Here is a 14,008-nt window from a genome sequence, read left to right on the forward strand (position 1 = left end):
AAGGCAGGCGTTTGATTATAACACGGTCATAAGAGGTTGTTGTCTTAGTTTGTGTTGTCAGGTAGCTCTTGATTTAGTTTATCTGAGACTTAAGCAGGGTTACAGACCTCGCCAAACATATTACGACATGGGGTTCACAAGACTACCTACAGTATTAGATGAGCTGTACACTTCTCGACACTTCATGTCAACTAAACAATATTCACTGTCAAATGGCACTGTGCTGCACGTATTTACAATGCATATGAGGCATGTATACGAGGTTGCAGGTATGAGGCAGAGTTTGGTCAGACTCGAATATTTACAGACCGCCTCCGTGTAGCTGATTGTGGCGTTAAACAACAAACCAACCAACCATGTTACAGAAATTCACTCATCTACAGAACATAACTACAGGTGCGTCAGGGATTGCATTTAGCTACAGGTTAGCTACAGATGATCTAAACATCAACACAGGTATGCTGCAGAGCTGAATTCAGCTACATGTCGGCTACATGTCATCTACAACTGCACGAAGCTACAAATCAGTTGTAGAACAGCCTTCAGCTACCACTCACAATTTGCTGCAAGTCATTTACAGAAGGGACAGCGACAGGACAACTATAGCTGATGGGGCGATGGGGTAGCCTAGTGGTTAAAGCGTTCGTTCATCACGCGGAAGACCCGGGTTCGATTCCCCACATGGGTGCAACGTGTGAAGCCCATTTCTGGTGTCCTTGCCGTGATATTGCTGGAATAGTGCTAAAAGCGGCGTAAAACTAAACTCACTCACTCACTATAGGTGAGCTCCAGAACCGTATGCAGGTGCACTCTACAATGCAACACGCGTGCTACAAAACGTAATTAAGCAGGGGACCATTACATTTGAATATTGTTCACCACAGCGCTATGTGATATCTCAGCTGTATCAAGGTCGGTAAATAATAGCTCGCGTCTGGGCAAGATAGTCCAGTGATACACACATGTGGGATATACCCAGAGAATATCAGCGAGGCTGGCCCCAGATTTCATTGTGTCGCCTATTTCGACATACAGCATGTTTCAGTTGCTGGGGACCTATATTTTCATTAAGCTTCATCCTACCTTCAGTTTTATACTAACAAAACAAGAATATAATCGGTTTGATCCCTGTTCTCATAACGATCCTATGATCCGCGATCAACACTTAAGCCGAATTATTCTTATGAGGCAAAATCTCAGTGTACGTGTACGGACTTGTGCTGTCTTCAAGTTGTCAACACAGGAGGCTTGATATTTCAACATAATCCCCTCTGGGAGCAGACATTTCCACAAGATTGGGGAGAGGTGGAAATTGGACGGTGTCATGTATGATGACTTTTGAGAATGTTTAACGAGTTCAAAGCCATAGGGGGCGGTAGAGTAGCCTAGTGGTGAAAGCGTTCCCTCGTCACGTCGAAAGCCCGGGTTCGATTTCTTACTTGGGAACGAGGAGTGGACTCCATTACTGGTAGCCCCAGTTGTATTGTCGTATTGTTGCTGCAGCATTGCTAAAAGCGACATAAAACCGTACTCACTAACTCAAAAACCCATGTCTTTGTGGCCATTGTCATGGTGAAACAACAACACACTAATAATGAGTTTTCCACAGCGTTTTCCACTTATTTGGTAAAACAAGCGTAATATTGACCGTCTCGGAGAGTTGTCCACCAGTAGTATTCCATAAACCAGATCCATCATAGCTATAACGTAACAACGGCACTAGGCGCGCATCGATGGCTGTTGTGGTTGTCGTTTTCTGTTGGGGACACAGCATTTTAGTCAGTTTTATCCATTTACATCAACAGAAAATAGCTACTAGTCACTTTATGAATTTGTTATTTATCGCTGCATTCAGCATTCACTTTACGCAATTACGACTTGATGACATGTGTCAACCAAGTCAGCGAACCTGACCACCCGATCCCGTTAGTCGCCTCTTACGACAAGCATGGGTTGCTGAAGATCAGTTCTAACCCTGAACTCGTATCCAGTAATTTTGATGCCGATGGAAATGTGCTACTTGGTTGAGGTTTTGGTTCCAATGCAGCCTGGCAGCATCAAAATAATGCACCTAGCTTATACAAGCCGACTGCAAGCGTGTACCTCACGTACATTTCTCAGGCTCTCGTATGACCTTAGATAAGGACACACATATAAATACTTTTCAGTATTGGCTGTACACAAACATTTCGTCATTGTAATCATATATAGCAAAACAACCTTTGCTTATCTAAATAGGTTACACAGCTGACACATACCTTTATGTGTCATAAAAAAACCATGATAAACACTCGGCCCAAAGACCATACGCTTATATCACCCCTAACTAACCTTGAATGTCTCCTTCCGCGGGCACCACTAAATGTTCTCATTAAGGTAAATCCAGGGTCATATAAAGGTTTCGGTATTCATTAACTCTAACAATTGTCCTTGTAATCGTGTTTTAGCCAACTTGCAAACATTTGCGGTTGGTTATGACGTCACGCGAGGAGCTTTTTACCCAGAAGCCTTGTGTGTCAACCCAAAATAGCCGTGACCTACTTGAACCAGCTCCTCACTATAAATACGGAGTGTTGAGAGTCAGAAAGCTTCTATCGTTGAGCGCTATCAGGAAACAACCAGTGGAAAGGGTACTCCATATAACTTTGCAAGCAAACATACAAGGAAAATAAACAGGTAAAGACATTTTATATATAATACATACTGGAGAACACTGTAAGTCATTTTGAATGTAAAGGTATGACGTATACATATGACATAATAAACGTATATTGTTGTAATAATAAATAAATAATAATTTTTGTTAAAATATTTCCTCGTTTCTCTCATTCCCATGCATGTTGCATGTGCCCTCCATATGCTTAACGGCTTTTAAAATTTTAATCTGCACATTATCTTGTCCTAATTCGTATCAGTTTAACGTTTATGTGAAGCCACATGTTGTTCTACAGGGATAACAGTTGCTTCACGTTACTGGCAGAATGTATGTATATAATATGTATGTGAATGTATATCAATATATGTCAGTCTCATGCTCCCCAGTTCATGACAACTTTATAGTGAGAACTTTACTTTACGCATGTAAAACGTGAAGTTGCTCTATTTGCTACATTTTGTTTTTTAAACAAAATGTTTATAAAATAGTTCTCTTCCTCGGTACCTTTACATACAATCACCAATATTGCTATGATATTTAATTTTGTTGAATATCTTTTTCATTCAAAATATAATGCACGTTTGTTTAATTATTTTCATAAATACGACACCAGGAACGTGTAGCAAACTGCCCTTCTCCTCGAAAACAGTCGTCACATAGGGACGGATAGAATGGATGTTTCGATATCAGTTTTTGAAACGGTTCGCTGCAGGACAGAATATTCTCGTACCATGCATTAAATACTTGGCAACTTACCAACTCAGTTCCAAGGACTGGGTTTCTTTCTACAGCTATACATTGCCGGCTAACAATGGGACTTTGAAAAGTAATCGCACCGACTAGCGTGAGTAGGTTACGTGTGGTGAATAATGATCTGACTCGATAGAGAAACATTGAATTAATAACTGCTGTTTCCTCATCGGCAGTAAAACAACTAAATGTCATGGTTACTAAATTCCGTTGTGTGCAGTAAAGCGATATTGCCGTGGTGTTGAATTATTACTTATGGTGGATACAGGTGGCTCACAGGTTTAACGCGTCGCAATTCGCTTCCAGGTTTGAATCCCAGTTAAGCCTGATTATGTTCTAAGTTTGTCAGCACTATCGGCCGAGTTCGATTCCCAAAACCTATTTTGATCCTGGAGGTGTCCCACGGTTGGGTGAAGCCCGTTTCTGGTGTCCCCGCCGTGATACTGCTGGAATATTGCTAAAAGCGGAGTAAAACTAAACTCACTCAACGCTTGGCGTGACGTTGTGAACGAAGCCGTTTGTTACTTGTACCTTGTACTATGACTCAGACGTTATCAACAAATCTGCGTGAAGGACATAGCTTCATGAAGGTTGTGTGGCACATGACAGGTATGTTATCAGCTGTCAATCACGTTATTATTACGCAACATGTCCCCACTGCATGTAGGGCACAGACGTTATCGGTCAAATTTTTTAGTCAGAAATATTCAATACTTGTCAAGGCGTGACAGAACCAGAAAAGGCTATCAATTGTGTCCGTATCTGGAGAATCAAAATCGTGTTTTGATCGTGACGCGCCATTGACCCAAAAACTGACCCATCGCCTCATCGGTCATGCGAGTGAGATGGGCTAGTTGTCGCTGTCCACAGGTTGTGGGTTTGAATCCAGAATTTGGATGAGGAAGCAGCTCTCCTGTTCTTCCCACAGTGGTGAAGGTTTGCGACCCCCCATCCTTTTGGGAGTCACTCTCACATTACGGGCACTTTACGAAACTGAAACACTGTACAGTGGAGGTTAATGGAACTTTGGAAATTTGGTCTGAATCGCGTTGTTTTTTCGATGTGCACTAATGTCTTTGAAACAGATATGGTTTAATTAAAATTACGGCGTAACGTACAAGTGTACAACACTGTGTAAATTTTATATATTATGTATATGTGTGTGTGCGGCTTTCATTTCATTTCATGTGTAGAAGTTACTTACTCTGCATGACTGTAAAATGCCGAATTTATGTTGATTAGGAACTTTCGCTTATTACTTAATATCAGTGGTATCACAACGTACAAGCAATGTCGAATCGAGGTGTCAGTCAAGCATCGGGTTTCTCGTAGACTAACACTTAGTCTTTAAATCTTTATATATATTTCTGATGCAATCAAACAACCCCATTTCAATTGAAAAGGGGGAGCAGGAAGCTCAGAGACATTGAACCCAAAGAAAGCAAGGCTTGCTTCATCTAGAGCTTTGATATTACAGAAAGGGTTGAGTAGAAGGAAAAATAATGTAGTTCGGTCTCTGCGAGACAGACTAGATTGCCCAGTGAGGTATATCCTTTGTACAATAGATGTTCTTTCGTTTACAATTACAACATGTGTATTCTGAATCAATCCATCACGAACATGCAGTGGTATATCATATAGATATAATCATAGGGTTTGTTTGTTACTGCATAGATTAAACACTCAGTAATTATCTTTGTGGGCAGAATGTTTCGCGTGTGTTTTGCACAACTGACAACAAATCGACTTCATGTAGCTGGATGCACGTATATGACTGTACATGTACACTACACAACGAGGTTGTCTACTGATGGCTCTATCATCTCAGGATTTGTTTGTCTCAAGTTGCTATGAGGTGATCAAAAGCTTTATTACTGTTTATCATTAATAGCATATTGGTTTTGCTTTTACTTCGGAGGGACTTACAGTTAAACATTATCAAAAAGTCGTGTTGTTATACAACACTGTAACCTTGACGACGAGGGCACTGTAGTGTTCCTTGGGAAGCCCAGTAACCTATGACTGCAGGTTCGAATCCCGTTTTGCTCTGATTGCTTCAAGGTTTGTCTGCACCATACTCGTCAGCAAAGTTGTAAACGTCTAAGGGGGCGGTGGGGTAGCCTAGTGGTTAAAGCGCCCGCTCGTCTCGCCGAAGACCAGGGTTCGGTTCCCCTCATGGGTGCCAAGTGTGAAGCCCATTTCTGGTGTCCCCCGCCGTGATATTGCTGGAATATTGCTAAAAGCGGTGTAAACCTAAACTCACTCACTCACTAAACGTATAAGATCCGTATCAAGTTGACACGCTGTAAGTGGCATTAATAAAGTTCATTGAGTGCTTCAAGGAACACATCTGAAAAGAATGTTTAATTAGGTGCTTTCAATGACAGAAACACGATTCATGTTTGCAAACACTTCCTCGTGCTTTAGGGACGCGGTATTCAAAGGTCGCCGTCGGAGCGACTACGGTCGTTGTGTCACGTCGCTACAGGGTATTGGATTCAGTAATTGATTCACTCACTGATTCATTACATAGTCGTAGTTGTGATTCACTTTACCGCCTTACGACCAAGCCTCATTAAAACCAGTTATATCATACGTTAGACTTTCCTGTAAATATGTATCACTGAGTGAGTGAGTTAGTAAGTGAGTGAGTTTAGTTTTGCTTGGAGAAGCATGTACAATGTGAATGACCCCCCTAAAATGTATGTACAAAGTAAGTAAACCTCACACCCCACCCCACCCACCCCACCCACCCCAGCCATAAATTGTGAACGTTCCCCTTAAGGTATATTTATTGTGACTTCAGCATGTCATGTACAAAATCAATGACCCCTACCCTGACCCCCTACCCTTCCCAAAATTTCTAAGTATAATTTTTTAATATTTTTATGTACAAAATTGCTGACCTCCTCAAAATCATCATCACCCCCACCCCCATCCCCACCCATAAATTGTGAACGGTTCCGTAAGGTATGTCTATTGTGACTTCAACATGTTACTATAAACGTAAACATAGCGTCCACGGTGTTAAGTAAGAAGTACATGACAGTAAACACGTGTTATTTTATCAGTCCTGTTTATAAACGTGCTGTCAGCCAAGTTTTGTAAATATCCCAAATAGTGTTAACACCCTTAGTGGGGACGTGCGTAAGGTCAGATTTATTACTACCTCGGTCCAGAAACACGGATGTTATGAGTGTGTTGTTAACAATAGCCAGTACTGTTATACTCACGAACAGAACAGCGGGCGTTCTACAGCCCAACCGGAGTGAAACGGCAATGATTAATGCAGATACATAGTAGGACGTAAAATCCATGAAAACTGCAAATGGTCACGGGTTATCACTTTCTAAAAATAACCAGTTCAATTGTTTATCATTCAGGTGTTCCAATCAGAGTGCCTGTTTGTATCTATTGATTTAGCCTCGTTGTGAATACCGCGTGGGTCATGATGACCTATGTCGTGTGAGTTATATACCTCCCGGATTATCACTGAGGCAGTTCGTTCAGTATGTCACGTACACAGTCACAGTACCCGGACGTTCGCAGGTAAAAGGGGGCAACCATTTCATGTGGTTGGGACAGGATTTTGGTTCGAAATTAGCATTTTCATAATTCAGGAGCTCAGTTATTGAGACCTGTTTCCAAAATATATAGGTGTCATTTATATTTTATGAATATAATCATATGTAACGAACTATATTCTTTCTTAAAATCAAGTCCATGTTTCATTGTATAGTTGCAATTTAGATATTTCTGTTGAGAATTATTCACAACTAGACTTTCGACATTTATTGATCTGTACACTCCGCACGCAAAAAGGCCCAGCGTTGTTTCCTGCAGTAATGGAATATGTTAATAAAATTTAGTAAACCACTCACGATTATGAAAATGAAATGACTGCTCCCTCGCAAAAGGCGGAACCCGTTCGAAGGGCATGTGCATGTATGAGTAAGAGTTTGCATGTTAAACAGCTCGGACGTGTCATTGGATAGTTGAATTTAACGCAGGTAGGTTTTGCCAGCCAATATCACTTCGATTCGCAGGATCTGTGTAATGTCCTTTTCTTCCTTATTTTGAATAGATGGTTAAATATTTCTCTTGGGTTGTTAAGGAAGATTAATTAAATTACAATCATGTTACACATACGTATGTATCTAAATTAAATGTTTACGTTAATATACTATGCTTATTCAAATACATCACAACATGCTTGTCGACAAAAGGTTTCAAAATATATGATGATTCGTTTGATGGAATTTACAGTTAGAATGAACGTCGGTAGTCATCTGACACCTCATCATTGTCGTAAACAGTTTGGTTATAAATTTACAAACAAGGCAGTATTACTTACTCTCACATACACTGAGGTGTTATGGGTTTGCTGGTTGAAGGTCATCGCTGTTATATATTGACCATTTGATATATAGGGTGGTCAGGCTCACTGACTTAGTTCCCAATTGCGTAGATCGATGTTAATGCTGTTGATCACTGGATTGTCTGGTCCGGATTCGATTATTCACAGACCGCCACCATATAGTTGGAATATTGCTGAGTGCGGCGTAAAACTAAACTCACTCACCCCGTTAGATATTTGCGGTGACTAGGGTTCGTCCTCCGGGACCAGGGGCGTAGCTACCATTATAAAAAAAAGCCCGGTCTTGCACATGATTGTTGCTAAAAAGGTTGGACAAGCCCTCAATAGTATCTAAAGGTAAATATTTGCAACCTATCGGGCTTTCACGAAAACATTGGCTTGCTACGCGCCTGGGAACAGAAATGGCATCTTCGCTTGAGATGTTCGTTATTCTGGAAAAATAGAGAATGAAGTTGTGTTCGGTTCCCCTTTCAATGAAATAGAAGGTGTGTTGTGGATCAGTGACTAAAACAGATCCCTCTCTCTTACAAAACACGCAAGTCGGATAATAAATGCATAAAAATTACTTCTCTGAATATGAGGACCCATGAAGATCCTTGGATAGAATTGATCAGCAGTAACTCATGGTTGTCGTAAGAGGCGACTAACGGGATCGGGTGATCAGGCTCGCTGACTTGGTTGACACATGTCATCGGTTCCCAAATTGCGTCGATGCTGATGATGTTGATCACTGGATTGTCTGGTCCAGACTCGATTATTTACAACCCGCCATATAGCTGGAATATTGCTGAGTGCGGCGTAAAACTAACCTCACCCACTCACTCGCTTGTCTGAAAATATTTCGTTTCGTTTCAGACAGAAATTGTGTTTTGAAGTATGCTCGGTTTTGGTGTCAATCCTTCCGCTAACCGATCGCCATCTTGGAAGAAATGGATCAAGTTAATAACACAAGGAGGAGCAATCATGGAGCTGAAAAGAGCGGCTATCATTCCGGACGTAGGGTCCAAGTCCACACACAGCAAAGGATTCAATCTTACAGATGAAGAAGTGATGGTAATTATTGCCTTTGAGTGAGTGAGTGAGTTTACTTTTTACGCCACACTCAGCAATAGGGGCCTATTCCAGCTGTATGGCGGCGGTCTGTAAATAATCGAGTCTGGACCAGACAATCCCGTGATCAGCATATTGTCTTTGAATAACACAGAAGAGCACGCAACGTTAACGCACCCCCATTGTAAAAAGACAGACCACGGGTGGTGAGGTAGCCTAGTGGTTAAAGCGTTCGCTCGCCACACTGAAAACCTATGACTGCAGGTTCGAATCCCGTTTTGCTCTGAATGTTTCAAGGTTTGTCTGCACCATACTCGTCAGCAAATTTGTAAACGTCTAAGGGGGCGGTGGGGTAGCCTAGTGGTTAAAGCGTTCGCTCGTCTCGCCGAAGACCAGGGTTCGGTTCCCCTCATGGGTGCAATGTGTGAAGCCCATTTCCGGTGTCCCCCCGCCGTGATATTGCTGGAATATTGCTGAAAGCGGCGTTAAACTCCACTCACTCACTCATACATTCAGCTGCGACTGTCCTTTCTGTTGGGCTAGTTCATGACATACAAACAGAACTTATCACGGTATCATTCAACATTCCAGAAACGTACAACTGACTTTCAGAGTCGCGACAGCACGTGGAGATAACGATCATTCAGATGAAGACCAAAGTCAACGACACGCGTGAATCCCCGTGCTTGGCAAGAACGTCGGACATTGCGTGGAGATCTTGCATTTCTGCTACGTAATTCTCGCGATCTTCGCACTTCGCGTGTCACAGGCGCGGCGGGCGGTTGTCACTAGTCAGTTTTATCATCTGCCCTTGACCAGGTCGAATCGCAGCGTAATAGTACAGAGGGACGTGTTTTGCCTTCTCACTTTTCACGATGACATCGTGGAATATTGCTGGTCAGTGTGCTTACACAATATGTCACCTATTTGAGACCGATGCAGATTATATCCATAGTGTTCGCGCTGGTTTCCGATCAGCGTTAAGCGATGTTCGTGCTATCAACCACTGATTTATACGGTTCTGACGTCCACATACCGTAGGCCGTGAATGAGTGAGTTTAGTGTTAAGTCAATTCTAGCAATATTCCAGCAATATCACGGCGGGGGACACCAGAAATGGGCTTCACACACTGTACATGTTGGGAATCGAACCCGGGTTTTGGGGGTGACGAGCGAACGCTTCAACCACTAGGCTACCCTACCGCCCCCGTAGGCCGTGTAAAAGCAACGGTATTACTGACTGCAGTATAAAATAACGTTCATTCACTTCTTTTCGTTCGTTAAAGGAATTATTTACTGAATAAACGACCAGGTGTTGACGTCGAGCTATACTATAGAATATAGGTTAAGTTCTCCGAAATAGGGTGCAGATAGTCAGCATATACCTAAATGACCTCAGATAGCGAGATCCGTTGACAGATTACACCTTCAAGGACATACGCTTCAGGTGCGGTGGTCTGAAATATACGCCTGCTATCGTGTGACGTATAAAAACGAAGCTAACTCGATAGCCAAAACAGGATACACGCGTGACGAAAGTATCGCTTAAAAAAACAATCGTACGGCGCGTTTGGTGTAGTGTAATGGTCCAAGCACCTCCTCACGATGATGAACCTCTTTCGATTCCCCCAAATGGTAAGCATGTTTATAGGCGCAATTTACCCCTCACTCACTCATAGAAAGTTTATCTTCATTCTGAGAGCTTGACATTTCCTTTTCTCACCGTTATCCAAATACACATTGTCAATCATTTGAGATCGAAGCAAAAAAATCTAAAATGCTTCGTTAGATGACAACGCTTCTGGGTAATATTAATTTCTCAAGAATTGAGAACAGAAAGTATTCGAACCTCAAGTTAAATACGGGTCGGATTTTGTTTCGAAATTAGTTCATGTTTCTCAGTGAACACATTCGTTGTCTTTATGCACCGTGTGCTCACACAGATAAAGTCGACCTGACACACACTAACCTAGATTCTTGCCAAGAACTACGCGGTATACTGACGTTGAACTTATACATATTATGCATAGCATTGCGAACTAGCTCTCGTTTTCTGTGTTGCATACATGTAGTTATGAAGGGATATGTTACTGTTTACGTCGGGGTATGAAGGGATATGTCGGAAGCCACTTCATGAAAGTCCTTCACAGTCAACGAGCAAGAAACATTTCCCCATTTAACCCCAAATATGGTGAAAATATAAGTTTTCGTGTATGTTTTTTGGAAATGACATTCTTGTTCAGGAATTGGGGAACTGTTTACGAAAGACTTACCATTGAGAAAACGTTAACGAATGACTTACTATTGAGAAGACGTTGACGAATGACTTACCATTGAGAAAACCCTAACCAAAGAGGTATTATTTCCAGAGACCACATATGGTCTCTGCTGTTTCAAAGATGAATTTACGTCGTTTGTTTTATCGGACTTGATCTAGATTGCTGAAAGAAGAAACAGCACTCAACACCCGTCACTGAAGTAATTACATATTAAATTAGGTTTAATAGAAATTCCCACTGACAACCAGACCACAATAATCACGAGTTATCCACATTACGTTCAGTCGGTCAACTCCATGCATGGTTGTAGGGCACCAAGCACAGTGTGGAGCTGTGAATGATGACTGCGCTAAGTATAGATAGCACTGCAAACAGACTATCGCAGTTAGAGCGTGCCACTTCATATGGAATTCGGGCGGCATGTCTGTGTTTAGAACTGTGTGTGGTGTGTGTTGGTGATGTGGACCGAAGATATGCGTTCTCCATCAGTAGTGTTGGGGAGAACTGGCAAATATATTTTTTGTGCAGCTGATGTAGTACTTTGGCTTTTCGATATCACTTTCACAGCGGTTATGTACGGATAATTACTGATGTCGCTTACATTTTGCTTGCTGTTGAAGGTGAATGCATTACAGTTGGTGGGGTCGAATGTGAAGTTGATAAACTTATGTTGCCAAACTGCGACCCATACGATTACACCCTGACACAAAAAAGCAACACATTTCTCCTCTTCAAGACACAGAGGATAACTTAAAGTCAGATCATCATCATGTAGATTAAACATTCAAACAAAGGAAAATGGTTGTGCCTCTCCACTGTGACACCACAGCCTAAATTCATTTTTAGTCTGAATTACAATATGTGCTTGTAGCAGGGTCATGTCATTTGCAAAGAAAGCACGTATGATCTTAATGTGTTGTCATTATGTACTTTGTATGATAATTTAACATGGGTTAAGAAGTTTTGATTCATAACGTGTCTTTTGAACGTCTTTGGTTCAGTGAATCAGTTCACATCAGGTTGACCCGCGCACATATGGGTAGGAATTGGTCTTCAGCAACCCCTACTTGTAAGAGGCGACAAACGGGATCGGGTGGTCAGGCTCGCTGACTTGGTTGACACGTGTCATCTTGTTTCAGTTACGTTGATCAGTGCTCATGATGCCAGTCACTGGATTGTCTGGTCCAGACTCGATTATTTACAGACCGCCGCCTGCATATAGCTGGAACATTGCTGAGTGCGGCGTTAAGCAACAATCACACATCATGGTCGAGAATCAGAGTTTTTAAAGAGAATCGATGCTGAATGGATGAAATAACGCCGATTGGACGTTAATTTAATTCAACTCACTTAAAAGAATCATGTTCTCGTTCCAGGCAATAAATCAATGTTTTCAATGCGACCAGCCGCCGGAAACCCTGCGTGCCAGCGGATGTACCTATTGCTTGAAGAGCGCATGTCCGGAACAGGTTATCGCCTTCAATGGCGGACGGTACCTGATTGCCAGCAAGACAAAGGGTATTATCATTGTGGCGGTGTGTGAATCCAAGGCCAAACTCTCCGCTGCTTCCACGTGGCTCCTGAGAATTGCCACCTCCATACAGTGAGCGACGTGGTGATCCGCTACAACAAAAGAATTGAACGCACAACGACTTCATCACATCCAGGGACCACGAAGAACAAGCTGCACTTCAACGTCGACTGTCTATTCCTTTATAGAAAAATATGCCATGTCCTTATACATGTCAGTGTGGATCCGTCCTCCATCGAGATACTGTTTGTGCTCGACAGGTTACCAACATAAGGGCACCGTTTCCATGGTGATTGACCAAGAAATGTTGACACTGGAATGGAAATCCCAGAAACGTGAGTGTCCAGAGATGAGATGGGATTTGTTGGTATTACGAGAAGTACACAATCGGTAAAATGGTACCGTTTCCAATCAGGCATTCGTGGGTGTTTGACACAGTGAAAAATTCAACACAACGCTATGTATTCCAGTTGGTTGACAAGGGATGGGTGGTATCTGATGAAGTAACAAGTTTTTTAACAGAGTGAACGTACCAGTAGTGTTACCTTCAGTGCGTGTGAGAAGAAACTGCTCACAGATCGTACCAACCCAACTTGTTTGCCCCGAGTCACCACATATAACACGCTGGCGTGTATCACAGAAATTGATCAAAAATGTGATCTCGTGTACATATTCAAATTCCAAATTTTCTCCATTGTGTAGGCTGGAGTTCAAGTGTTGGGATACATCATTTGAACTAAAGCATCGCTAACTACCATTGTTTACTACTGACTGTCAAATACATTAAGAATTAACATCACCCAAAGTATAGCAATAATGGCGCTGCACTGAGAATAGGTTTACCGTATTGAATGTTTTTAATGACCATGACAAATGCGTCTGAATACTTCCCGGCGTGACTCTGAATGTGTCTGTGACGTATATCGCACAGACTGTACGTTGGAGAGAGATGCATAGAAATATTATGTGAATTTCCGTACCATTTTAGGAGGGCGAGATCAAATCCTATTTGTATGACTATTCTGTGTTATTGTACCGTGTTTGTCGTGTAATAAACATGTACAACCCAAATATAGTTTTTTGTGATTCATATTGTCGAGAGTAATTAAAAAAAAAAATTTTTTGACTGAAATGTTTTGTCAGTCTGGTCGCCAACAGGGTAAAGCTTTTGTTCGTGACGTCTCAGATCTGGGTTCGACTCCCGAGATGGATGATGTGCGAAGCAGGAAAACGGCATCTTCCGCCATGATAAGGCTGAAATGATAAATTTCTCAAGAAACCAAATGCCAAGTTCACATGCACACATGGTGCTTTGTTTTAATGGATTCACTGAGTATAGGTTTACGCCGCTTTTAGCAACATTC

The 14,008-nt window shown here is 41.9% G+C and overlaps 1 protein-coding gene across 3 annotated transcripts; it reads left to right on the forward strand.

Moving 5' to 3' along the window:
• Positions 1-2,554: 2,554 nt before the first annotated feature.
• On the forward strand, positions 2,555-13,715 carry LOC124287223. Of its 3 annotated transcripts, none has more exons than XM_046723719.1 (3): positions 2,555-2,676; positions 8,640-8,837; positions 12,490-13,715. In XM_046723719.1, exons 2-3 carry the CDS (start codon positions 8,661-8,663, stop codon positions 12,718-12,720), a joined length of 408 nt encoding a protein of 135 aa, XP_046579675.1. In that variant the 5' UTR covers positions 2,555-2,676; positions 8,640-8,660; the 3' UTR covers positions 12,721-13,715. The 3 variants fall into 3 exon arrangements, 2 of the variants coding, with proteins under 2 accessions (XP_046579675.1, XP_046579676.1); XM_046723720.1 differs by lacking the exon at positions 2,555-2,676 and adding an exon at positions 6,857-6,955; XR_006901225.1 differs by lacking the exon at positions 2,555-2,676 and adding an exon at positions 7,023-7,416 and having other exon boundaries at positions 12,490-12,627.
• The last annotated feature ends 293 nt before the right edge of the window (positions 13,716-14,008 follow it).

The sequence above is a fragment of the Haliotis rubra genome, unplaced genomic scaffold, assembly GCF_003918875.1.
Source record: "Haliotis rubra isolate DU_JTF1 unplaced genomic scaffold, ASM391887v1 Scf4, whole genome shotgun sequence".
Lineage (NCBI taxonomy): Eukaryota > Metazoa > Mollusca > Gastropoda > Lepetellida > Haliotidae > Haliotis > Haliotis rubra.

Coding starts and splice junctions, on each gene's coding strand:
- LOC124287223 (XM_046723719.1), top strand. CDS start 8,661: ATGCTCGGTTTTGGTGTCAATCCTTCCGCTAACCGATCGCCATCTTGG. Junction 8,838..12,489: donor TTACAGATGAAGAAGTGATG/GTAATTATTGCC, acceptor TTCTCGTTCCAG/GCAATAAATCAATGTTTTCA.